Raw genomic sequence first — 25,680 nt, 5'->3', positions numbered from 1 at the left:
ATTAGGAAATGTGTCTTCGAACTCTGTTATTTTCTTGACCTTTTAGTGATGGAGTGTGATACAGATTGGCAATATACCGCTGCGAGGATAAGAATGAATTATTTTAATTAAGCTGGTGTTAAGTGACATTGTTGGTGTGCAAGCTCAAACTATATCAAAATACTTCTGGATTGAAGAAGATTGAACATAGGGGTTTTAGCACTTGAAATCACAGAGATCATCAATCTGGATTTGTAAATCAACGGTTAGATGGCGGTCATTTTGTGTTTCTTTTGTCAAGTTCACAAGGATTAATCATTTTAAATTAAAAACTCTTCAAGTATTAGGAAGTTGATAAAGAGACTCCGTATGACTTAGTCGTAAACAGCTGGTGTAAAATAGACTTTTTAATAAACTAATTAATTTGGCTAAGGTTAGGTATGGTTTTAACATTTAAGCATATATTACTTGAAAAAGTTGTAGTGGTTAAACCCTTCACCCTCTGTTACGCAATGGTGGAGATGGGTCCCTTATATCAAATCAGCAAAGCTACTTTATGAATAGTATTTGTTGTAAAATAATTGATATTGTTAAAAATATATATTAGGCCAATAACATTACAATTTCACTGGTTTGATAATATTATTGGGCTGATATTTTAATAATGTGCTCTATGGAATTTCATATTACCGAATGCATGTAGAGAACATGATGGCCTATGTTTGTTCCCACAAGGTTCGGGTTCGAGTCCCCTCAGGCCTGGGTTCAAGTCCCCACATTGGTAAACGTAGGTAATTATACGAACAAAAGCTATTGTTTCTCACTTCCTAAAAACAGTATTTGTTGCTTTGTTATATATAATTCTGTCCTTAATTATTTACCTAAAAAAAACCAGGTGTGCTATTAGGATGTTTTATGTAGATGCAATTCCCATACAAATAAACGATTAAATTTCATCCTTAGAATTTCATCAAATTTCATGGTGAGTGGACTATGTATTCACTGTGATTTGATTGATATTATTCAAGTCTGTGTATGGTAATCTAGATATGATTTAAAAATAAAACGTATGTATTTCAATTAGACCTTCAATTCCATTAGAGGGGCTGATATGAAATCAAATAAATATATTTTTAATTATAGGAACCTAAGTGTGGACATACATATTATTCACAATTGTTTATTTCAACAACCTGGAATTTGTCTTTTATCTTGTGCAAGTTGATTAATCATACCTCATATCTTATTTTAGTGCTGGCCGGCAGTTGAAGGAGCCTTTTGCTTTCTTTCCTTTGTTTTAATTTTTTTTCCTTCATCCGCTTTAGCTACTATAAGATAACCATCTGACATCTACCATATAGAGCTTAATAATACAAGATCCGGGTCTCACTGTCCAGCATTTTCCATACCAAACACTCACTATTTTAATCCTTGAGCAGGTAGCAGGTCATGGTCATAAGAGATAAGACAAGGTTTCTTTATGCAAGTTGCAGAATTATGGTGTTTAAAAGTGTATGGGAAAAGGATTTTAATTGATAAACAAAGGGAATTAATTAATCTTGAAGACAAGGACAACAAGCTTCTTCCCAGAGGCTACCCGGTACAGGTTGGCACATTTTTCCTTTTAAATTAACAAGTCTTCAAGGATTTACGATTCTCCATTAATTTGTGTATCAATAATTTGATGCTATGAGGAATAAAAAAATGTGGTTTAGCCTCAACTACTATAACCATCTACCTTTAAGTTGTTGAGAAATACACAAGGTCCTCCCTCAACACGTCATCAATGACATTTTCAATGTGATAAGTTTCTTCCCTCACTTGTTTTACCCAAGTTAAGACTCCTTCATTGCTTTCTCTTTCTTCTTCGGCTGCTGCTTTCCAATTCACTTTTGATGCTTTCAACTTCTTTCTTTGCACTTCCCTACAACTTGGTTTCTTGTACAAGCACATAACCCAAGGTTTCTATAGCAAAGTTTACTGTAAAGTCGGCCATATCTGATAACCTTTTTCTTGGTCACTCCATATTAAGATGTTTGCTCATGGATACATTGTTGTGTGCACATCAAAAATTTGTTTCAGGAAACCAGTGGGCCTACTGGGTATGTACAGATACAAATATAATTCGTTCAGAGCACGCGACTTTGTCTTATCTTTATGAAAACATGCTGACTGAAGAATGGTTAGACAACATTAATTTGAATAAATAATAAGGCACCCTATTTCTTGATTAATAATGACTTAATATCAGTTTTTTTTATCACCTAGAAAAAGCCAGATATCCTAATGGGTTCTCCAATTTTCTTTTATACCATTTTTCCTGGTATGATTTTCTTTTTCCTCATGCCATCGAGATTAAAAAATATATTATAAAATTGATTTTATGTAAAAGCAACTAAATCCATTGAAACAGGGGAGATGATTTTTATAAACAGACAACAATGATGACCATAACAGTAGATTGTAGCAACAACAACCACATTTCAAAGTAGATATTACACAGAAAGTTTAAGAAAACTCCCGGCTCATGAATTACACCATTATTGATGTCACTACACACATGAATTACAAGAACTAGCAATAACATAGAAATTACAAGAAGAAAACATTGACAGTAGATATTGCATGCTGAGAGCAAGTAATACTACACCATTATTGATGACACTACACACATGAATTACAAGCAATAGAAAACCTTTATTACAAGAAAAAGCCATAGCCATCTTGGATGATCACCGGAAAAGATGGATTCGTCAGCATCATGCTTCATCTGTTCATGACAATAGAAGATTTAGATCAGTCGGCTAAATTAATTCATATGATAAGTAAAAAACAAATGTAAAAAAAGAAAAAAAATCTGATAATTTCGTTTCTGGTGGCAACAGACGGTTACCGACAACTGGTGACTTTTTTGGCACGTTACGATAATAAAATTGATATTAAAATGATCTTCTCTGTGATGATGATGTGGCTTGTGTATGCCACGGTGGAGTCAGCACCAGTCGGAGGCTCGAGAGACCTTGAGAGGACATTCTCTTTCTTGAGCTTTCGTGGGTTACAAGATCAAATAGCACATCCAGCTTACTCTATCGACAGTCCAGCCAGCTAAAGGATCAAGGAAATCGGGATCAGCTGCCTTTAAAGGGGGTCTTGAATCTCATGTCATCAAAAGTAGGCAGGCTTTGAACAACCAGATAAGAATCAGTTCAACTTTCAAGAGCTTTCGTCCATCTCTCGCCCATCTATTTCCGGATGCAAGCATTGATCTTGAATGGTGTAGTTATCATACCTCTTAGGAAGAAAAACCAGACCCGCCTGACTCCCTCAACCTATAGGTCGAGTCACTTCCTTCCACTTGCCTTACAAGGACCTACCAGACTATCGGCTTTAGATAGTCATCTTCCTCTCTTGCTCCACTTTCACTACCCTTGACTATAGCAGCAAAGCTAGGAGACTCCTGAATATTCTGCTGCTTTCCTTCATTTTTATAAGAATGGTGATGCATCTGTTCCACCTTATCTATATTTTCTTGGCATAGCACTGCATTTGATTCTTTGGGAAGAATGACATCATCTACAGATAAGTCTTCATTAGAAAGCATTTCAAATCTATTTGCTACAGATTTTGCAGACCCTTTCATTTTACTGACATTTTCTATCATATCAGCTCTCTGTTTCATACCTGAAGGTCTCTGCACAACTCTCCAGTCATTAGCATTATCAGTCTTTTTAGGGACCCAGTCCCGCTTGATTTCCTTCTTCTTCTTCAGAGGTTGAGCAAGGGTTTGGTTATTCTTCGGGCACTTGACAGTTGAATGCCCCAATTCTTTACAGTTAAAGCATTTCAAAGGTTTCCAAGGGCTTTTATAGATAGAATTTCTCCATCTCAATTATTAATCAATACAGACTCAGGGAATTCATCATGAAAGTCAACCTCAACACCAAACTTTTGCAAAAGTCAATCTGTTACCTCTCTCAGTGCAATGGCCTTATCCATGTATAAAGGAACTCCAATAGCACTTGCTAAGTAGCTTAAGCCCATTCTGGTCATATATTCCATTGGAACATGCCAAAACTTCACCCAGATAGGAATTTTAGTAGCTGCAAGCTTTATGAGCTGCATATTGGGTTTCCATCTTATCAGAGCCAGAGTCTGGTTTGCAATGTGCCAAGGTTCCTCTTCTAACACCCAATCCCTGGTTCGGTTCTTTGAAAATTTGAACACCCAAAAATATTTATCCGCTGCCATAACTTCAACTGATCCATCACGTCCCCAAAGCATGTTTGCAACATTGTAAACAAGGCTATATTGAGTGAGTCAATAGCTTGGTGAGCACTTAGCTTTGCCCTATCAGTCAAGCAGTCCTTGGTGCTTATGCGCCTGTATCAGTAGCCCTAGTTCCTCTTTTATCATACTAGCCTTGTAGTATGATTACAGAGATAAAGTCCATAGGGATTTCATTTTCTACCCTTACAAGATCTTGAGATTGCTTTTCGTTAGGGTGGCTAACGCTAATATCTTTCCTTGTCCCTGGTAGGTCTAACAATGGAATAAGGAGTAGGTGTAACGCTTAATAGATGAATTTCCCTAGTACTAACGCTAGTAATTCTTTCTTGGGAAGGATCTTGCTATAGGCTATAAAAGCCTGGTAATTGAATGTATGGCGTATAAGGGTTTGTAAGACTTCTAGAAGAAGCTTTTTTCTAAAGGGCTAGGTGTCAAGGGTAACAAACCTATCCAAGGATATTATGTCTAATCGGCTAAGGGCCTAAGGAGTAGTTGATTATCGAGCTAAGATCTCTCGCGATCTGACAAGGCTTCTCTCTGGGCATATTAGTTTGAAAGCCTACAAAAACGAAGGAAGAACTTTTTCAATTGAAAGCAGTTTTAGTTCAAATGGAAAGACCAATGCAATCCCTTAGGCAAGTAAGCATCTTAGGCAAGTGAGAAAGCTTGTTCCATCAGGTTACAGGGCAGACAGTGTAGGTTACCTTTGAATATTGTCCCATAGTCGGTAATATAGGGTAGGGTGTAAGCCATCCAGTCCCAGTGCCTGTTCCCGAATAAAGAATATAGTCGGCATCAAATTTCATTTCATTCCAGTAGTACCCGTTGCTTGTTTTGTTGGGTTGGTTGGAGTGCTTTAATCAGACTTGACCGAGTAGATAATGTTGGGATCTTATCTTCACCATGAATGATCCTACTGGCGAACATCTCATGGCACAACATTGATCAATAAGATAAGAAAGGATAAATAGAATATACGGAGATACCCCCCATTCCTATCAGCGTGAAATGAAAAAAAATCAGTCCTCTCCTCCGCTCTCTCTGTCCCTGGCTTCTACTTTCACATACCTTCTGGCCTCAGTCGTTGACTTTGCCCCTTCCGCTCCTCCATTTAAAAAGAAATTGAGTGGTTGTTTGCTCCTGAACGAAGGGGATAGTGGTTTTTATAGCGCTTTCTCAATGAGATATATCATATCGCGGTAGAGCCCCTATCCGTGTTTTGAAAAATCCCTCTCTGGTGTCATCTACTTGCTGACTGCACAGCCTTACTATGGCTTTTAGAAAGCAAGATCCCTCCGTTTATCACTCTATAGAAAGAACATCCCATACATACTTGCTTGCCCTAATCGAATGTTATCCCTTACTCCATCCCCTGAAGGAGTGTATCCTTTTTCATCTAATGATGTATTTTCCAACTACCTTTCTTTCTGTCTCAGTCATCTCATCTCTCTTACCTAAACATAGAAGATAAGGGGTTAGCTAGACTGACTCCCCTTATGAGCCCGAAAGCCATATGAACGAAAGCAGGCAAAAAAGTAAACTAGACAAAAGGGTACCACTCCATAAGAACAGATTCACCAGGCACTTGAAATTCTCAAATCCCTGGACGTGGTGAAATAGAAAGGAAAGAGCAGACTTTCTTCCTTTCGAGGCATACTACTATCTCAGTTTCTCTCCTTTGACTGTCAGATCGATCCCTTATTGAATTGAAGGGAATTCTTCTCGGAGTTGGGGTTATCTCCATTCTCTTTATCGATGAATAAGGGAGTCCGGCAGGAGACAAAGAAGATTAATGAAAAGGATGCATCGAGGTTCGAAGGAGTTGAATGCATAATAAGATCTCTCTGACTATGTCCCATCCATACTTGGTTTAAGTTGTTAACTCTCCATAAATAAATAAAATAAGCTATAGAGCCATAACATTTGCCTTCATTGCTTCGGTGTACGGTTGACATCTTTAAGGGAATGCTTCCTTTGCTTGTACTTCATTGTTGGGCCCAATGGTCTAACTTATGGTTGCCATGACCTTGATCCGAATAGGGGTCTAAATCAATAGTTGCACCAAGAACCGTAGCACCAAGACTACAATATGGTTGCAACTAGAGGATAGGCCGAAGCGCCAAGTAGGAGAGGTCAGAGTAGTGGTTGTCGACTGAAAGAGATTCGAGGTTTTGACGGTGAGAGATATTGATGACCACGAACTTAGGGAAGTGGAAAGTGGAAGAGAGAGGTCGGACCTAAAAGGATAAGAAAGAAGGCTCTCCATCCACTTTTTTTGTTTGACAGGGGCATACTCCAATAAATGGTTTCTACCTCAGCCCTTCTTGCTTCTTCGTACTTTCCTCTTGCTTCTCTTTCCTGAAGGTCTTCTCTTTGTCTTCCTTTATCTGCCTATGTTGGAATACTAATAAAGGAGAGTTTTCAATCACCCTTTGGGTACTTATGCTTATTCAAAGAGCTATATTTAGCTTGTCTGGACGTCCTTTGTAGTCGCTGAGTGCAGAGGTCCCAGTCTCAAGTACTTTCTTTTGTCTTTATTTTTGATTGGTCGTGGCTAGCTCGTGCATAATTGTACCTATGGATCTCCAAATACCTCCACTCGTTGACTTCAAACGTCCTAGCGAGATGAAGAAGAAGGCGACCAAGAAATTGTGTAAAAGACAGAGAGATGCTAGGGATACAGGCACAACGAAAAACTTTTGTGCCTTAACCCAGCTAGTGTGCTCTAACTGACCTATGTGCCACGATTAGGACTAAGAGCTTATGCCTCATTGCAAATTGAATTACCGCTTGAGAAAAAGGAATATAGAAAGCTATTTCGAGAGTGCTGACTCCACTCTTGTTTTTAGATCGAGATTCCACTATTATATGGAAAGACAAGGGAGGTCCCCTTTGAATTGGGACTACAGATCTGAGGAGACAACTAAAGGCTCATATCATGAATGAAGGCTTAACTTAAGCTTAAGAGAGCACTCCTTCAAAGCCTAAGAGATAGGCAATTCTTACCCCCTTATATTCTTTAGTAGGAATATTCACTACTGCCGCTCGTTCGAAGCACCCAGTTCTTGAACAATTTCCTATTTTAATTCAATCTCGGGCATTAAGTCAGTTCAGAAACCCTGCCTGTTCTGCCTATAAACCACCGACCGATCTCATCCATTTGACAAGAGGTATAAAAGTTTCTAATTTGATTGTCTAAGAGTTTTCTAATAGTTTTTTCAATGTCCAATTCCAATAGAGTATTGAGTTGTTCCATGAGGAAAAAAAGAAGAGAAGAAAGAATATAGGATCATGGAAGAAAGGGAAAAAAATAATACCAATCAAAAAAACTTTTGTCTTTTTTTTCATTCAGTAAAAGGTGCCGAATTCCTTTCTCATCTACAGAGTTTTCTAACTAAAAAGATTTTGACTTGGAAAGAGGGTCCAAAGAATCTCGATAGTCGTTCCATGAACAATCGGATGGATTTTTTTATAGTGGAAATGCCATAGAGCGCAAACCAAGATCCATAATAAGACCATAATAATTTAAATTAAAAAAAAAAAATAAGATCAGTATGAGAAAAGATATCGTGATGTAAATATCTTTTTCCTTGCATTGCATCATAGGTGTTGCTACGTCTTGAGATAGGAAGTAAAAGGGTTTCACTACATCAAAATGACTATCGTCTGTATAAAGTTTTAGGAAGAACTGTATTTTAATAATAATCTTGTTTGCTTTTTTATTTGACTGCTTGGTGAAATGACGTACTTACGATTCCAATGGGAGGTTAAGTCAAAAATACCGCGCCAATGATCAAGCAAGAAGATTTCCATAAGAACTTCCACAGTTGAGATAAGAGTCTAGCCAGCTCTGTATGACATGTGTGGATAATGAATGACTTGCATGGTATGCAATCTGAACATCCACAGGGTACAAAAGGTAAGACCTAAATGAGCTTAGTACAACACTATGGGATAGAAACCTAATCCTAAAGAAAACCCATCACTGAACAAGCATAGGAATAGAAGAAATGGGTTTAGAACTAAGTGACAGTAACTTGCATATACCCCCCTATCGAGCCCAGTTAAGCTCACGAACTGTTCGAGCCGAGCATCAGGGAGCTTGAGCTCAGCTTGACTTAGCACTCGAGAGGCTCAAGCTTGATAAGTCGAGCCGAGCTACGAGCTTATCGCAAGTAGCTCGGCTAGTTTGCAACTCTAGTATTGTCTATGCTTTTTAGGGACAGTCGATAGAAGCATACTTATTTGTCATCATGCAATTTTACATATTAGTGAATAGAGTGCATGTGCATATGTTAGCAAGGAAATTAAGGATTGTGTGTGTCCAGCACATTCTCTTGTGTATAAGTAGCACTCTCAAAATTTACTTATCTGAAACACAAAAATAGATACCTCAAAACTTCATGTAGCAATGTTTCCTTTGGTTGCCTTTGGCCATTTCATTCCTTTCCTTACCTCTCAAACAAGCTCGCCGAGAGAGGTCACAAGTTATAGTTTCAAACTTTCGATTTCATCATTTAATATAATAAATTGAATGCTTGGAAAACTTTTAGTTTTAGTGCAGGTAACGGGCAAGGATGAATCCTTAACCGCCCAAATCTCAGATTTTTCAATCTCTCTTTTATTTTACTAATTCTTATTTTTAGTTTTATTGCACTATAGATGTATTAGTACAACTATTTCGACACCATTAATGGCCAAATGTGTCACTGGTTCGTAGCAAAATATTGTTAAAGCCATCATTTGGTAGTTTATTTGATACAGAAGGAAAGAAAAAGGTTTCGTAGCCTATTTTATAAAGAAGGCCATGAATAACTTTTTTGTAAGTATTTTTTAAGCCTTTTACTTTAAATGGATACGAATTATATCGTAGCGTTTTTTAATAGAAAAGACTATGAAATACTATAAATGACCATGTATTAGTTGGCTATGAAGATTATGTGGGAATAACTACTTATAGGCTAGATTAAGGTGCAGAGGGCTCTCCTTGGGAGAGGGTGCTGCATCAAATAACTGATAGGTAAGTGAAGCCACCCAAAGGGGGAAAGGACTACCGTCGGGTTAGTATCGATAGAGTAAAAGTCGTCGTGGATGTCGGCTCTTGAAGGGGGTGCATGTTAGGATCCTAAATCAGGATCTCACACTCACCAAGTGTGGTACTTGAGCCTAGAGGCTCTCCCACCTATTAGGTCAGAAATTATAGTTTGTAGTCAAAATCAAGCAAGATGAGTCTATCATGACAATGGGATCATGGTTTTTTTTTTTTTTTTTTTTTCAGCCGTGAGCATCTATTGCAACAGAAATTTAGTTTTGGGCTTCTAAATTTTTTTGTAGAAACCTCAACGGGTTAGTCTGATAGTCAAGGAAATTTGTTTCCTTTATTGACTTCTTAGTTTGAACCTTGGAGTCATCTATCACATTATAATTTATCTGACTCTTTGGGTTTATAAGGTGTTCAAAGAATCTTAATGATTAATTGAGGTATATATAAACTAATCCGAACACCTGATTAGTGTACATCCATAATCAATTCAACATACTCACAACAAATGAAAATTCCAAAACTCCATCATGTCTAATTTCATCGAGTTTCTTGTTTCTTGAAATAAAAAGCAACAGTAGAGAAAAAAAAAATTAATCATAAAACTTTAATTTGGCAAAGCTTGTATGTAAAATCTTCCTCCTTTCTTCCAATGAAGTGGTAAAATATGTAAAAGTAAAACGGAGACTCATTATATTATCAGTTTATCACCATTGCGTCAATCCCACCCAGATTTTCTCATTCAAAAAGCTGGAAGAGGAGAGTACATATTTGTCAAGCTGTCGGATATCATCGGGTGGAGTGCATTTTAGGTGACTAAATGCATCAATATGGTGTAGCCGACAAGAATATCTGAACACGTGATTTTCATGAAAAATGTCGGACCACCCATTTTTTTTTCATTTCGGCCACCTTTTTTAAGAATGTGAGGACTTCGTTCACATTTTTTTGTTTTTGTTTCCAAAGTTCAGAAAAGTTTCATCTCATTTTCTTTTTCTTCTTATTACTTTTATCTTCCCATGCAACAAATAAATCAGTATAGTCCTTCACAAAATAAAGAGAAGCTTTTTAAGGACAGGGACTTGGATCAATGAACTGTTGGTGCAGGATCTATGAAGCCATTGATAATGAGGGAAATAATAATTCGAGATGCAAATCTCTGCCACCTTCTAACTGATTAAAGTTTCTATCATGTGGCCATTGCTTTGCTCCATTTTCCAGTTTGCACATTTCATGTAACTATCATAATACATGTAATTGTAAACTAGTGATAGAATATAAATAGATAGTTTCCAGGATAATTTTTTTTTTTTTTTTTAATTTTATCGTTTGTCTTCTTTTTAAAGTGTTGCATTGGGAGCACATACTTATTAGATAAGAAATGAAGTAATAATAGGAATTTTAATATGACGTAGCGAGTTAGTATGATAAAACAAGGCAAGCACTTAATTATACCTTTAAAGTTGATAAACAAGTCTCAATCTAAAAACTTAAGTCTCAAAGTCTAAGATAAAATTTGAATGATTCATTAAGTATTCTATCTCCCCCAAAGAAACAAATAATATGTCTATATAGGGTGGTTACAACCAACCCTAACAAGGCTCTAATTAAACAAAGAAATAAAATCCTACTTAAACAAGAAAACTAATTAAAATAAGAAATCTCAACGGTTGACTAATTATAAATTAAAAAAGTAAAATTTAACTAAATTAAAACTTCCTAAATCAACTAAACTCCTAATTTAACAACATTTTTCCTACATCATACTCCTCCTCTTAAAAATAAACTTGTTCTCGAGTTTCAATCTGGTGGGTGATACTTGAAGTAGAGTAATAAGTCCTTATTTGGAGCAAATAAATATCCTTTGTCATTGATCTTCCCAAGAGAGTTGTCACGCACTATAGTCTTCAAGTCGAAATCGAATGTCATCAAAGTTTCATCCTTTTGATCCTTAACTTGAATGTGCTCTTCTTGCTCAAGCTTCTTCTTTAGGACAACTTGCTTTTGCTCAAGCTTCTCCTTTAGGACATCTTGCTTTTGCTCTTGTTCAATCTTCTCTTCTTGGAGAATTCGTTCAGCTTCAATGTCTACTTTATGCTCAATCTCATTTGATGTGTGATCCTTCATTTGTAACATCTCACAATCTTCGTTGGCTTTAAAAATTTCTTTAGGAAGTACTTGATGCTTCTTGTCTTCTTCCATTATTGGTGAGGCATGTATTCTCTAAAGAAGAATTCTTTTTTTAATTCTTAATTGTCATTCTACATTAGAGGCTAATTGAAGAACATCAAGCAATGTATGGTTAGGTTGTAAATTAATTTGAGCTCCTATGTTTACATTCAACCCATTAAAGAATCTTAAAACTACTCTATATGGATGTTCATATAGTCGAGGAGGAGTAACAACCGTCGATATTCAGCAATATATTTTCGAACAAATCTCTGACCCTGATGGCATCTTTGGTACTGCTGGAACAAGATCCATTTATAATCAAAGGAAGAAAATCTCTTTGTAACAACTGTTTCATCCTGTACCAGGTTCTAACTTGTACTTTCCCCTTGCAAAATCTTATGGATTTATAATCTTTCCCACCATGCAAAAGCTCCACCCTTCAATTTGCACACAACAAGTCTCACCCTTCTTCCTTATGGAATCTCCATATATTCGAAAAACCTGTCTATTTCCGCAATCCAATCCGAAAAGTCTTCAATATTTAAATTACCATTAAAGCAAGGAATATCTACCTTTAATTTGAATTCGCTAGTATCTCTATCCCCATAGCCACTTCATCCATATCCAGCATGCCTCCCAAAATCTACAAAGTAATCATCTTCTTCATCCGAATCTTCCACATAGACTTGTTGTCTACGCCTGTTTGGAAAAACTAGTCTACCAAAAAGTTGTCCATGAGCCACATCATCTCCGATACGTTGCCTCTCGTCATTCCAGTTTCTGTTGGCATCTTCGCTCACAGAGTATCAAGTTGATCTGTAATTTCTTCAAAGTGTCGTTCCAAATGCTGGAATCTAAGATCCATTTGTTGCTCCAAAGCTCTCAACGCCACCCCTTGCGAGGTCTCAGTTCCTTGATCTTAGCCATGAGAACCGCTGTCGCCTACAACTTCATCACTTGCATGCCATTAGATCAGACGAATTTTGCCTGCTCTGATACCAACTAACGTAGTGAGTTAGCATGATAAAACAAGGCTAGCACTCGACTATACCTTTAGGGTTGATAACCAAGTTTCAATCCAGAAACATAAGCCTCAAAGTCTAAAATAAAATTTGAATATTTCATTGAGTATTCTATCTCCCCAAAAGAAACAAATAATATGTTTATATAGGGTGGTTACAGCCAACCCTAACAAGACTTTAATTAAACAAGGAAATAAAATCCTACTTAAACACGAAAACTAATTAAAACAAGAGATCTCAACCGTTGACTAATTATAAAATAAGAAAGTAAAATCTAACCAACTAATTGTATTTTATTAGTATTATCAAATATTCATCTAAAATTATGTATAAGTTAGTATTATTTCAAAAAATATTTACAGCTTGATAAATTTTTGGTTGTGCCCTTTTATACGAACCCTTCTTACACATTTTATGGAAGAAAAAGATAAAAAGAAAAAACTGTTGATAAAAATGGACATAACCTTAATTTCCAATATACAGTATTCTAGAAAATTAGAGCTCTCATTGCCTTTTTATATTTTTTATTTTATGATTGAGGTGTCCGGATCAACTTACGCACACTCCTATTAACAATTGAAGAAAAACTCAAATTGATGACTTTTTAAGTAATACACTCAAAAAGTCCCTCAGTCACCCAGAAGCTGGTTAGCTCTCATTGTTTTTAAACGTTTGTGTATGTAATTCAAACAAAAATCAATAGACTCTGCGGTCATTTTCTTTCTTCCAACCATATTCCTTCGCCATCCAATACAGACGTTTTCCATTGTAAACTTCAAATTACTTGGCTGAAGGAGAAAAAATGGCCACCGAAAAACTCCATGTAGCAAAGTTTCCCTGGTTTGCCTTTGGCCATTTCATTCCTTACCTTCATCTCTCAAACAAGATTGCGGAGAGAGGTCACAGGGTCTCCTACTTATTGCCCAAGGGAGCTCTCCCAAAGCTACAATAACTCAACCTCCACCCTGACCTTATTCACTTCTTACGATTCCCCATGTTGATGGTCTCCCTCCAGGTGCTGAAACTGCTTCCGATGTACCATTCTCTCTTCATCAACTACTTGCTTCTGCTTTGGACAAAACTCAATATCAAGTTGAGACCATTCTTACCAATCTCTAGCCAGATATTGTCTTCTTCGATTTTGGGCGATGGATTCCATCAATAACCCGTCAATTGGGCACCAAGTCAATCTACTATTCCGTAGTTAACGCATGCATACTTGCGTTCTTCGCGGTTCAAGGTCGAAGATTTACTCCGGAGACTACCTTGGAAGAGAAAATCCAACTACCGCCTGGCTACCCTTCTACTACTGTGATAATAAAACCCAATGAGGCTCCTCATACTGTTGGGCTAAGCGATCCCCTTGAAGGGGCTTCCCTTTACGAGCGGTTGACTAGAAGCTTGAAAGGAAGCGATGCAATTGCTTTGAGATCATGTCAAGAAACTGAGGGACCTTACTCTGATTATCTTGGACAACAGTATTCAAAGCCTGTGCTGTTAACAGGGCCTATATTGCCTGAAACTTCAGCTACAAAGCTTGAAGAGAAATGGGGTAAGTGGCTAAACAAGTTTGAGCCAGGTTCAGTGGTGTATTGTGCATTTGGAAGCCAAATTACTCTGCAAAAGTAGCAATTTGAAGAGATAATGTTGGGGTTTGAGTTAAGTGGGTTTCCATTCTTGGTAGCTCTAACACCGCCTCATGGATGTTCACCGATCGAAGAAGCATTACCTGAAGGGTTAAAAGAGAGAATTGGTGAGAGAGGTTGGGTGCTTGGAGGATGGGTACCGCAGACGTTGATACTAAAACACCCTTTTATTGGGTGTTTCGTGAGTCACTGTGGATTTGGTTCGATGTGGGAATCTTTGGTTAGTGATTGCCAAATAGTACTGATTCCATTCCTTCCTGACCAAGTTATGGGTACAAGATTAATGGTAGAAGAACTGAAGGTAGCAATAGAAGTGGAGATAGGAGTAGACGGGATTATTGGCAAAGAAGCTTTGAGCAAAGCAATCAAGTTGGTTATGGACAACAACAGTGAATTGGGTGCCTCAGTGAAGAAAAATCATGTGCAATGGAAAAATATCTTTTCCGCTAAGGATTGGCAAGATGAGAAGCTAGATACTTTCGTTCGAGATCTGCAATTTATTTTAGAATCTGCATAAGCAAGTTCACAGCTAAATGAATGATGATGGAGGCAGCAGTTATCTTCTTTTCTGTAGAGTATGTGTTAAAGTCAGATGTGTTTCGCTTGTCCTTGTTCTTATATTGGCTCGTTTGTATCAAACTTAGTAATAAACTTCTCTCAGTGAATTGAAGAAGTTGTAGTTTCAATTTCATCATTTAATAAGAAGGTTAAATCCTTTAGAAAAATTGTAGTTTTAGTGCAGGACCGCAGGTAATGGGTAAGGATCGGCATCTTCTCATCATTAAATCTCAGATTTTTCAATCTCTTTCCTATCCATACTCAAAACAAACGAAATTTCAAAATTCTATCATCTCTAATTTCATGTACCATCACAAGTTTCTTGTTCCTTTAAATAAAAATCTGCTGTAGAGAAAAAGAAAAAAAAAATTAATCACAAACCTTCATTTTCCGCAGGAGTAGATGAGAAATAAAATTGGGAAAAATTCAGTACGATAATAAGCGGTTGCTAGTAGAGTCGGCGATGGGCTGTGTCATGTTATGCTGTGCCTAAAAATTTAAGGCCCATTATAACGTGGGCTGTTCCATGCTAAATCTTGCAAATATTCGTGCTTTGTAATGTCGTACCGGCCTGTCAAATCTGAAGGCTCATGGCACAGCTCGCTATATAGCGTGCCATTCTACAGGCCTTGCACGTGGGCTAGTCCACGTGCTTTGTGGACCGGTCTACAAACTTTTCTTTAATATTTATAAATTATGGTCATTTTGATTTATTATCAATAATTTTATTATAAAAATATTTTATATGTTATATTTAGTGACATTTTGTATTTGTATTAATTAAGAAAATATATAATCACTATTAAATATAATAAAATAATGAGACATTGAAATATTAATTGAATTTCAACACTTTTTATTGTTTATAAGTTATAATTATAAATTATAAATATAAAGTTAGAAATTAGAATTAAAAATTAACATTAACAATTACCTCTTCATTAGAAATACAAGTATATAAATATAATACAACTATCTCAATTTTGATTTTAGTTTATAAATATTCAAAGTAAATGATTGATCAAAAAAATATCATACATCTTCATTTTCATTAATAGAGATGTAATTATTAATTCTTAATCCTAACTTCTAAGTTTGTATTTGTAATTTATAATTATAAGTAATAAAAAAGTGTTAAAATTTAATTAATTTTTAATATTTTATAGTGATTATATTTTTTTTTAATTAATTCAAATACAAAATGAGAGAGAAAGGAGAATGAAGATTGGGATTGGAGTGTGAAAAAATAAAAGATATAACGAGATATTTATAAAAAAAAATTAAAGAAAATGTGAAATCATTGTTCCCCCTCGCCCATGGGGTAACAACTATTTTAAAAAATAGTCATTATTAATGACTTTTTTTTTTTTTTTTTTGAAGTAGATCGTGCGTGTCTTTTTTAAGACCCATGATTTAGCATGCATGATTATGAGTAGCGCTGTAAACAAGCTGAGCCAAGCCAAGCCGAGAGTTTTCGACTTATCAAGCTCGGCTCATTTGCTACAGGATCGAGCTCGAGTTCGAGCTCGAACTTGTTAAGTAAGAGAAAAGAGACTCGAACTCGAACTCGATCAAGTTAGAGTCGAGTTCGAGCTGACTCGACTGAGTCGACCAAGATTACCACACTTTTTCCTTCCAGCACTCTACACGATGAATATCATTGATACTTTTCCATTTTAACGTCTGCCATTTTACACATACAAGGAAAGGAGAGGAAAGGAGAATTTTTTTTTTTTTCCTTTGCAGCTTTTTCTAGACATGGAAGATCCATCGCTCTCAATACACACACTACCACTCAAGTCTTCATCACCTGCATCTTTATCTCCACCATTTTCATCTTCATCTTTATTTTCTTCTCCATCTCATCTTCATCTTGTAGAACATCACGATTTACACTGCTTCCATCTCCATCTTCTTCATCTTCATCTTCGTCTTCGTCTTCTTTCTCATCACAACCTTATTTTGATGTTGATTTTTTATTATTAAAATTTGCAAGAACAAATTTAGGGGTTAGGGGTTGTCGATTTGGGAAATCTGATTTCGGGGTTTAATTTTGTGTTTTGGAACTAATTACATCGGGGGGTTAAATGTCGTTTTTACAAATTTTTAAAATTAAAAAACAAACATAACACTTCAATCTCCATAGTTTATAAAATATAACAAATAGAACCCTGTTTAGCCAAGCCACATCAGGCTCGCGAGCCTACAAGCTGAGCTTCTCCATGTTTGAACTCGACTCATTTTATACAACAAGCCGAGTTGACTTGGCTAATTACAAGTTGAGTCATAAACGAGCTTCAAATGAGCTGACGCGAGTCGCTCGGCTCATCTGACAACCCTATGAGTCTTGTCATGTTGAAAAAAATGAGTCTTGCCGTGTCGTTCTTTTTCTCATTGACATACTTTTCTTTTTTTTTTTTTTTTTTTTTTTTTTTAAGGTGGCTGCCAGCTCTAGCTGCTATTGATGGCTAGTGCAAGTGTTGCTAGGTGGGTTACTGTGTTAGATTATGAGAGAAGAAAGATAAAAAATATGTGGCTGGGATTAGTGTGAAAAGATAGATGTTTTTAGTGGGCAACAACAATGAATCTTCGAGTGGACTGGTTTGGTATTATCATGATGTCATAAAGAGGGTGAAGTATAAAATTATTAGGGGTCCATGAAGAAGTTGATAAGTACGGCTGGTTTGGTCTCAAGATTCACAGTGGCCGACTATGAGTCATCTTCGTTGGTACAGACCCCACATGGTAAAAACATCGGCTAGCCGCCTAGCCCTATACGAAATTTTATTCAAGCCAATGGAACTCATTATTCAAAATTTAGGAAGGTTCAAGATTAGTAAATAATCTAGTCTTATGAATTTTTTCTTATAATTTTAGTATAACAGTTTATAATTAATTAATTTACAATTAAACAAGTAGATGGATAAATTTGTAAACTGATCAATTATAATCTATTACATCAAAATTACGAGAAAAAGTTTGTGAGATTATGTTGTAAATATAGTATTACTCATTTAAGAATTATTAGGCTAGATGGATTTTTATGCGTCAAGTGGGTTGGGTTGCGGGTTACACAACCCAAAAATTTATACATGTTTATACACTAGTGAAAGGCAGGCCATTGAGCAGTTGATGTCTTGGAGAATATTATTCTTTCTTTTTCTTTGTGAGATTGAATTAAATTGAATTTCATTTGGGTTAAATCAAAGAGAAACATTATTTTGGGATTAATTAAACAGCTTCGTCAATTTTGATAGATACTGATGATGTTCTCTTATCGCTAGCTTTAATATTAATTGTAATAAAAAAAGAAAAGAATAAAGAACATAATCATACATATATCAAGGCCACTTCTGTTATTTTAAAAATCAAGGACACCAGTTCTCCTAGAATTTTTTTCTAGTCTTCTTTGATTTTCTCTTCATCATCCAAACACTCACAATTCGCCAATTGAGTCTCAAAACAATTATTGAACATATATATTAAAACATCATATATGACAAAACTCCTAAAATGGAAGTGATAAGAAATTATTCTTATTCATCTATCTTGTAAACAAAATATAAAAAGCAAATATATACACGTTTCTGCTAAACTTGTACAAGTATATACAAGGGAAATAAACAAATCAATTAAAAAAATTATGGAGATAATTAAGAAGAAAAATGAGACAATTAAGGAGATCATCAATCACTCGAATTATGGAGGTAATCAAAGAAAAATATCTCTAATACTCCTCCCTCAAGATGGAGTGCGAAGATCTTGAATTCCCATCTTGACGAGTAAATGGTGGAAGGTATTAATGGCAGAAAGTTGGATTTGCTGCAATATGTAATGCCACTTTTTTTTATTTGGTATAATAATTGGTGGTCACTTCTTGCCTTTGCTGCAAACCCAGAACCCTTTGATCTTTTAAATCTCCAATCCATCATTCACTCGCTACAAGGGGTGGTTAAGACCACATCTGTCTTGTACACAATACTCTTGATTTCTGGATTCCACAACTTATACCCTTTGACTCCATCCTTATATCTAATGAAGATACACTTTGTTGATTTACTATCCAACTTGCTTCTATTTTCTTTTGGCACATGAACAGATGCATCACATCTAAATACCCTCACATGAGACAAACTAGGTTTCCTTCTAAACATAGCCTCAAAAGGTGTCTAATTTTGTAGAGCTGATCAAGGAAACCGATTCTCTAGATAACATGTAGTGGCTATGGCTTCAGACTAGAACTCAAGTGCTAGACCAGCACCAGTCAACATACTCCTTGCTTTTTCCATGAGTGATCTATTTAGACATTCAATCATTCCATTTTGTTGAGTAGTATATGAAGTTGTCTTTTGTCGTGCAATGTCATTAGTCACACAAAATTTGTCAAATTTTTCTGAGCAAAATTCTCCACCATTGTCTGTCCTGAGAACTACAACTTTCCTCTCCGATTGATTCTCCACCAAACCCCCGGATACGTCAACGTCCACAGATAATCCATTAACCCCATGCAAAGTATAAACCATATCTAACAATATAATCTTTTAACAATGTTGTAGATTTGACGTAACTAAAGTAGTAAAATGACATCGTAGAAGCCAATCTATAATGTCTGTCGGTGTAGTTGTAACCGATCTAACATGTGTGCTGTGTCGTCTAGTGAAATACGACAAGTTCTTTTAGTTTCTTTAAACAAAGTTTCATCGAATTAAAAGTAGATGAAATAAATAGACTAGCATATTTCGTTGGATTTATTTATCGATTAAAATAGCTTATTTAAAGTTATACACTTTTAAAAAAATTTAATTGTTTTGGCAGCATCTCAAAAATACTTAAAAGATTAAAATAAATTATTTTACGCCTATTAAAAGAAGCTCTTGAACTTTTTTAATACTTTTAAGCTTATATAAAAGTTAAAATTTTAAAAATATTTTTATACTATTCTATTATTTGACTTTATATTTCTTGTATATTAAAGTCTCTTTTATTAATTACAAACAAGAAAATTTGTTTATATTTTTCCAATTAAATAACTAACAATTTTTTTATAAAAGCTCTTGTACGATAAATTCTTATTCTAATGAGTTCTATTCTATACACTTTATTGGAATAAATAGTACTAAACAGACCTTAAAGAAAAAGTCTGGAGAGATGGCAACTGGTAAGGGTTAGTGGGCCTTGTGGCGGTGCATGGATAAGTAGTGCATGTGTTGAAAGTAGCTGTTGGGGTAGATTTTGAGAAGAGAAAGATAAGATTATAGTTGAAAGACTCTGGACCCGTGTCCACCTCATATGGACGCTTATCCATAAAATTATAAAAATAAAATAATGGACGCTCATCCATCTTATATAAACGACCGTCTGTCCATATAATTTGGATGGTCGTCCGTCCATATACAATGGACGATCGTCTGTATAAAATGGACAGACGTCTATACGCATAAACTTATAAAATTGGTTGAAATGTATACAAATGAACAATTATAAAATCCTTGGACATGCCCGAATCTGGTTATACATCTACGTGTTTTATTATATCTCTGAGATGCAGCATGTGTCATATCAATGGACAATAAATGAAAATAATCATGCATCAAAAGCATACTATTTGATAAACCAATTAATAATTTCTCTAACTAAAGTGCAAAATATTTTTATTGAAAAATTGTGAGTAGAAAATCAAAAGTAAAACATTATTTTGTTTTTATAATTTTCTGGACTGTCGTCCATTATTTTGTTTTTATAATTTTATGGATGGGCATTTGTATGAGGTGGATGCCCGTCCATATAAGATGAGTAAGAGTCCATTGATATTTTTATAGACACTCGTCTATTCGTGATGAACAACTGTCCATAATTGTTGGACAATTGTTTATTCACGGAAGATGTGTTTTGTCTCCAACGTAGTCGCATCTAACTAGATGCCACATCCTTCAGTACAAAAATCGATGTCCGTAGCATTATTGGTGATAAGAAATGAGCAATCAGAGTCTATTAGGGCAGCATTTTTTTTTCTTTTTTTCTTAATATTTTATAGGTATCTATGGGTATATCCGGTTTATCTGAAAAAAAAAAAAAAAAAAAAAGAGTTGGACCGGGTACGAATCAATTCTAAACAGATGCTAAATGAGTGACTGGCACCATGTATAATTTTGGAGTAATACTACACCAACAACCCTCTCTCACAAACTTTCTCTCACAACCCTAACATGACAGCTTGCAATTGGTCAACTTGCAATTAATTAGTGGGATCCATGTGGGATCCATATGGGATCCGTTGTGAACTGACCAATTGCGAGCTACCACGTCAGGGTTATGAGAGAAAGTTTGTGAGAAATGATTGTTGGTGTAGTATTATTTATAATCTTGACAAATACGGGTCCACTTGCAGATAAATACCCGTTTGGGCTAGGTTTATCTGCTACTAAACATTGTCTTCATAAATATTATTTGCTCCGTCATAATTTAATAATAATCATTTGGTTCTTACTCCTTTTAGATACTTGCACTTAACTCCCCATTTATATCTACAATAATGCTATAGACACCAGGACTGTGCACCAAATTTTTACACAGAATTATGTGTCATCACACTCAGACCAACCACGTATCACTTTAACAAATATTTTACGAGTGAAGAGCCATTCATTAACTATGGACGACCGTTCACTGTGATTGGACGAACGTCCATCAAAGCTAGATGCCTGTCCATGCGAAATGAACGATGGACTCTCGTCCATATTATATGGACGAGAGTCTATTTACTATGGACGGGTGTCCACCTATAATGGACGCCTGTCTATAGTTTAAATTTAAAGAATTTGAAAACAAAAATCATGGACTCCTGTCCATATTCAATGGACGAGGGTCCATACTAATGGACAGGCAAACACCTTTAATAGACCCCTGTCCAAACTATAAATTAAAAACAAAATTAATGGACGCCCATTTAAATGTTATGGACGGGCATCCCTTAATAATGGATGGGCGTCCAATCCCTTAATAATGGACGGGCGTCCACCGTTATTAGACGCCTGTTAAAATTATGCTCAACTTAATGGACGCCCGTTCAAAATTTTTTGAATAGGCGTCCCTTAATAATGGACGTGAGTGGATGCCCGTCTAAACTTTAAATTTTATTCTCTTTGACCGTGATGGTAACAACTGCATGACACTTTTGCTATTTTTGCTGTTCTTCGTAATTAATTTCCCATTCTTCTGGAATTCCTCGTCTTGTACCTTTATTCGACTCATTTGTTTCTTGAGGGATCTGTGCTGCTTTCTCCCACTCTTCATCTGTGTTTGTTGTGGAGTGTGAAGCATCACGGGGATTGTTGTTAGGGGCATGAACCCCTGCAGCAACTCTAACCTGCTCAAAAAAGAGAACTTGCACCACAACTCGGAGTGGCAGTCGTTCGTTCAACGCCGCGTGCATAGATGCATCTATTGTCAGTTTTCTGACAACCATCAGCCCACATATCTTCCTTCTTTCAGCCTTTGTCAAGCCTGGGTGCTCCTAATAATAAATTAATAAACCAGTTCATCATTATCAGTAATGTTCTTTGTTTGTTACATTCTCGTTCACAAGAGTAAAAGTTCATAAGAAATTAACAGAAAGATATATTCTCTTCTGTTTAGAATCATGTCTGTATGAGTTTTAACAAAAACAACTGACATACACAAAATAAGTGCTCAGGTACAAAAGCTTTACCTTCAAGTACTCATCAATGACTTTGTACGGTCATCCATTAATTTTGTTTAAACATTTTTTTTAAATTTAAAGTTTGAACGAGTGTCCATTAAATATGAATGTCTGTCCATAGTAAATGGACTCCTATTCATATAATATGAATGGAAGTCTATCGTTCTTTTCACATGGATGGGCATCCATATATAATAGACTTTCGTCTAATAACAATGAACGACTAATCATAGTTGATAAACCGCCGTTTACTCGTAAAATATTTATTAATGGAATATGTGATTGATCTGAATCATGTGATATGTAGTTCAATGTAAAAATTCGGTACATAAACCCGATATCCCCGATATCCGTAACATTATTGTTATATCTATCTTTGTTTTATACAATCCAAAAAGATTGAAGTCTTTCAATTATCTTAATCTGTCTTTCTTTCTTTCCAGCACATGTATGATAGCATCATATCCTACAGCTGTTCCGCTTCCACAAATACCAAGACGATTGACTCCTTTGACCTGAGTTTATAGCCTCTAAATCTGTTCTCTTAAAATCCTTCCATTTGTTTATTACAAAAGCAACCTTGATGGCTTAAAAATTTTTATGGGCACCCTTTCTTTTCACTCATAAAAGGAAACAAAAAATGAGCATAACAGCGAGTCTTTGCCGACATAATTAGCCTACAAATACTCTGAGACATTGCCCTTTCTAAACTTGAAATTACTTGGTTGAAGCAGAAAAATGGCCACCTCAAAACTTCATGTAGCAATGTTTCCCTGGCTTGCCTTTGGCCATTTCATTCCTTACCTTCACCTCTCAAACAAAATTGCGGAGAGAGGTGTTAAGGTGTTCTTCTTGTTGCCTAAAGGGGCTCTCACAAAGCTACAACAACTCAACCACCACCCTAAGCTTATTCACTTCTTTCCTCTTGTGATTCCCCATGTTGATGGTCTCCCTCCAGGTGCTGAAACTGCTTCCGATGTACCATTCTCTCTTCATCAACTACTGGCTTCTGCTTTGGACAAAACTCGAGATCAAGTTGAGACCATTCTGACCAGTCTGCAGCCAGATATTGTCTTCTTCGATTTTGGACGATGGATTCCAGAAATCACCCGTCAATTAGGCACCAAGTCATTCTACTATTCAGTGATCAACGCCTGCACACTTTCGTTCTTCAGGGTTCCAGCTCGAAGAATTACTGTGGAGACTACCATGGAAGAGCTAATCCAACCACCGCCTGGCTACCCATCTACTACTGTGAAGATAAAACGCAATGAGGCTCCTCATATTGCGGGGCTAAACGATCCCCGTCTAGGGGATTTCCTTCACGAGCGGTTAACTACCGGCTTGAGAGAGTGTGATGCAATTGCTTTGAGATCATGTCAAGAAATTGAGGGAGCTTATTCTGACTATCTTGCACAACAGTATTCAAAGCCTGTGCTGTTAACGGGGCCAGTATTGCCTGAAACACCAGCTACACAGCTTGAAGAGAAATGGGATGAGTGGCTAAACAAGTTTGAGTCAGGTTCAGTGGTGTATTGTGCATTTGGAAGCCAAATTACTCTACAAAAAGAACAATTTCAAGAGTTGATGGTGGGGTTTGAGTTAAGTGGGTGTCCATTCTTGGTAGCTCTAACGCCGCCTCATGGATGTTCAACCATCGAAGAAGCATTACCTGAAGGGTTTAAAGAGAGAATTGGTGAGAGAGGTTGGGTGCATGGAGGATGGGTACCGCAGACGTTGATACTAAAACACTCTTCTATTGGGTGTTTTGTAAGTCACTGTGGATTTGGTTCCATGTGGGAATCTTTGGTTAGTGATTGCCAAATAGTACTGATTCCATTTCTTCTTGACCAAGTTATGGGTACAAGATTAATGGTAGAAGAACTGAAGGTAGCAATAGAAGTGGAGAGAGGGGAAGACGGGATGATTGGCAAGAAAGCTTTGAGCAAAGCAATCCAGTTAGTAATGGACAACGAGAGTGAATTGGGTAACTCAGTGAAGAACAATCACATTAAGTTGAAAAATATATTTTCTAACAAGGATTGGCAAGATAAGAAGATTGATTCCTTCGTTCAGGATGTGCAAATTATTTTGGAATCTCCAGGGGCTTAAATGTATAAGCAAGTTCACAAATATTTGTTTTATTGTTTTAATTTTTATTGTATTGTGTTAAGATGTTTCATGTGTTTAATTGCCTGTTCAAACGGATTTTTCAATTACTTTGACATCAAATGAAAATTCCAAAGTTATATCATCGATCACTAATTTCATTTACTGTCACAAGTTTCTTTGTTTCTTAAGTAAACAAAAAGCTATAGTCAATCCATGGATGATTGGAGTAGTTGAGCCAATATTAAATTAGAATAAAATTTATAGTGAATGTGACCGTAGAGATGGAAGATTGGATTGGATTTGATTTAATTTAAATTTAGGCCAAATGACTTGCGCCATACCCAAGGATTGCTATAATGATAAAGTGGTAGCTAAAAGGTTTGAAAATAACAAACAGGTACCTTTTGTCATGTGCTGTTAGTGTTTTCTGTTTGTTAACAGTGAAAAGACTAAAATGCCCTTGAAAGTTTAATATTTTAGTTTTTTATAAATTTATAAATTTATAAATTTTAAATTTTAAAAAACTCCCTAGGTTTGCTAATTTAACTAAACACCCCCATATATAAAAAGTTTGTTAAATAACAAAAACACCCCCAACACCTACAGTGCTAGACTCTGGCCACCACTGTCAAAATCTGGCCAGAAATTGCGTTACGACACAGACCCGTCGGATCTGTGTCGTAACGCATCGATCTGGCCGTCGACGCTGCAGATGGAGTTTTGCAGCCACGAAGGCCAGATCTAGCCGTAGATCTGACCTTTTTCGACTAGATCAACCACGGATCTGGTCGGAAAAGGTCAGATCTGGCCGTCGAGGTCGTAAAACTCCATCTGCTGCCTCAACGGCCAAATCGACACATTACGACACAGATCCGATGGGTCTGTGTCGTAAAGCAATTTCCCGGCTAGTTTCCCGCGGTGGTGGCCGGAATCTGGCACTGCAGGTGGTGGGGGTATTTTTGTCATTTAACAAACTTTTTATATATGGGGGAGTTTAGTTAAATCAGCAAACCTAGAGGGTTTTTTAGAAATTTTTAAATTTATAAAAAACTAAAATATCAAACTTTTAAGGGCATTTTAGTCTTTTCACTATTAACAAATAAAAATTACTAACAGTACATGATGGAAGGTATATGTTTGTTATTTCTAAACCTTTTAGATACC

The 25,680-nt window shown here is 36.2% G+C and overlaps 2 protein-coding genes and 1 pseudogene across 2 annotated transcripts; 2 read left to right on the top strand and 1 right to left on the bottom strand.

Annotated features, from left to right (window-relative positions):
- Positions 1–3,349: 3,349 nt before the first annotated feature.
- On the bottom strand, positions 3,350–4,260 carry LOC116142346. The gene is made up of 2 exons (XM_031427771.1): positions 3,949–4,260; positions 3,350–3,781 (listed from the first exon to the last, which is right to left on the bottom strand). Exons 1-2 carry the CDS (start codon positions 4,258–4,260, stop codon positions 3,350–3,352), a joined length of 744 nt encoding a protein of 247 aa, XP_031283631.1.
- Positions 4,261–13,303: 9,043 nt separating this feature from the next.
- Positions 13,304–14,664, top strand: LOC116142345 (annotated as a pseudogene).
- Positions 14,665–23,142: 8,478 nt separating this feature from the next.
- LOC116142343 (UDP-glycosyltransferase 79B9-like) lies at positions 23,143–24,516 on the top strand. The gene has a single exon (XM_031427770.1). It carries the CDS (start codon positions 23,143–23,145, stop codon positions 24,514–24,516), a length of 1,374 nt encoding a protein of 457 aa, XP_031283630.1.
- The last annotated feature ends 1,164 nt before the right edge of the window (positions 24,517–25,680 follow it).

Source organism: Pistacia vera, unplaced genomic scaffold (genome assembly GCF_008641045.1).
Source record: "Pistacia vera cultivar Batoury unplaced genomic scaffold, PisVer_v2 Contig407, whole genome shotgun sequence".
NCBI classification, from domain to species: domain Eukaryota; kingdom Viridiplantae; phylum Streptophyta; class Magnoliopsida; order Sapindales; family Anacardiaceae; genus Pistacia; species Pistacia vera.
This window is presented reverse-complemented; position numbering and strand designations above follow the sequence as displayed.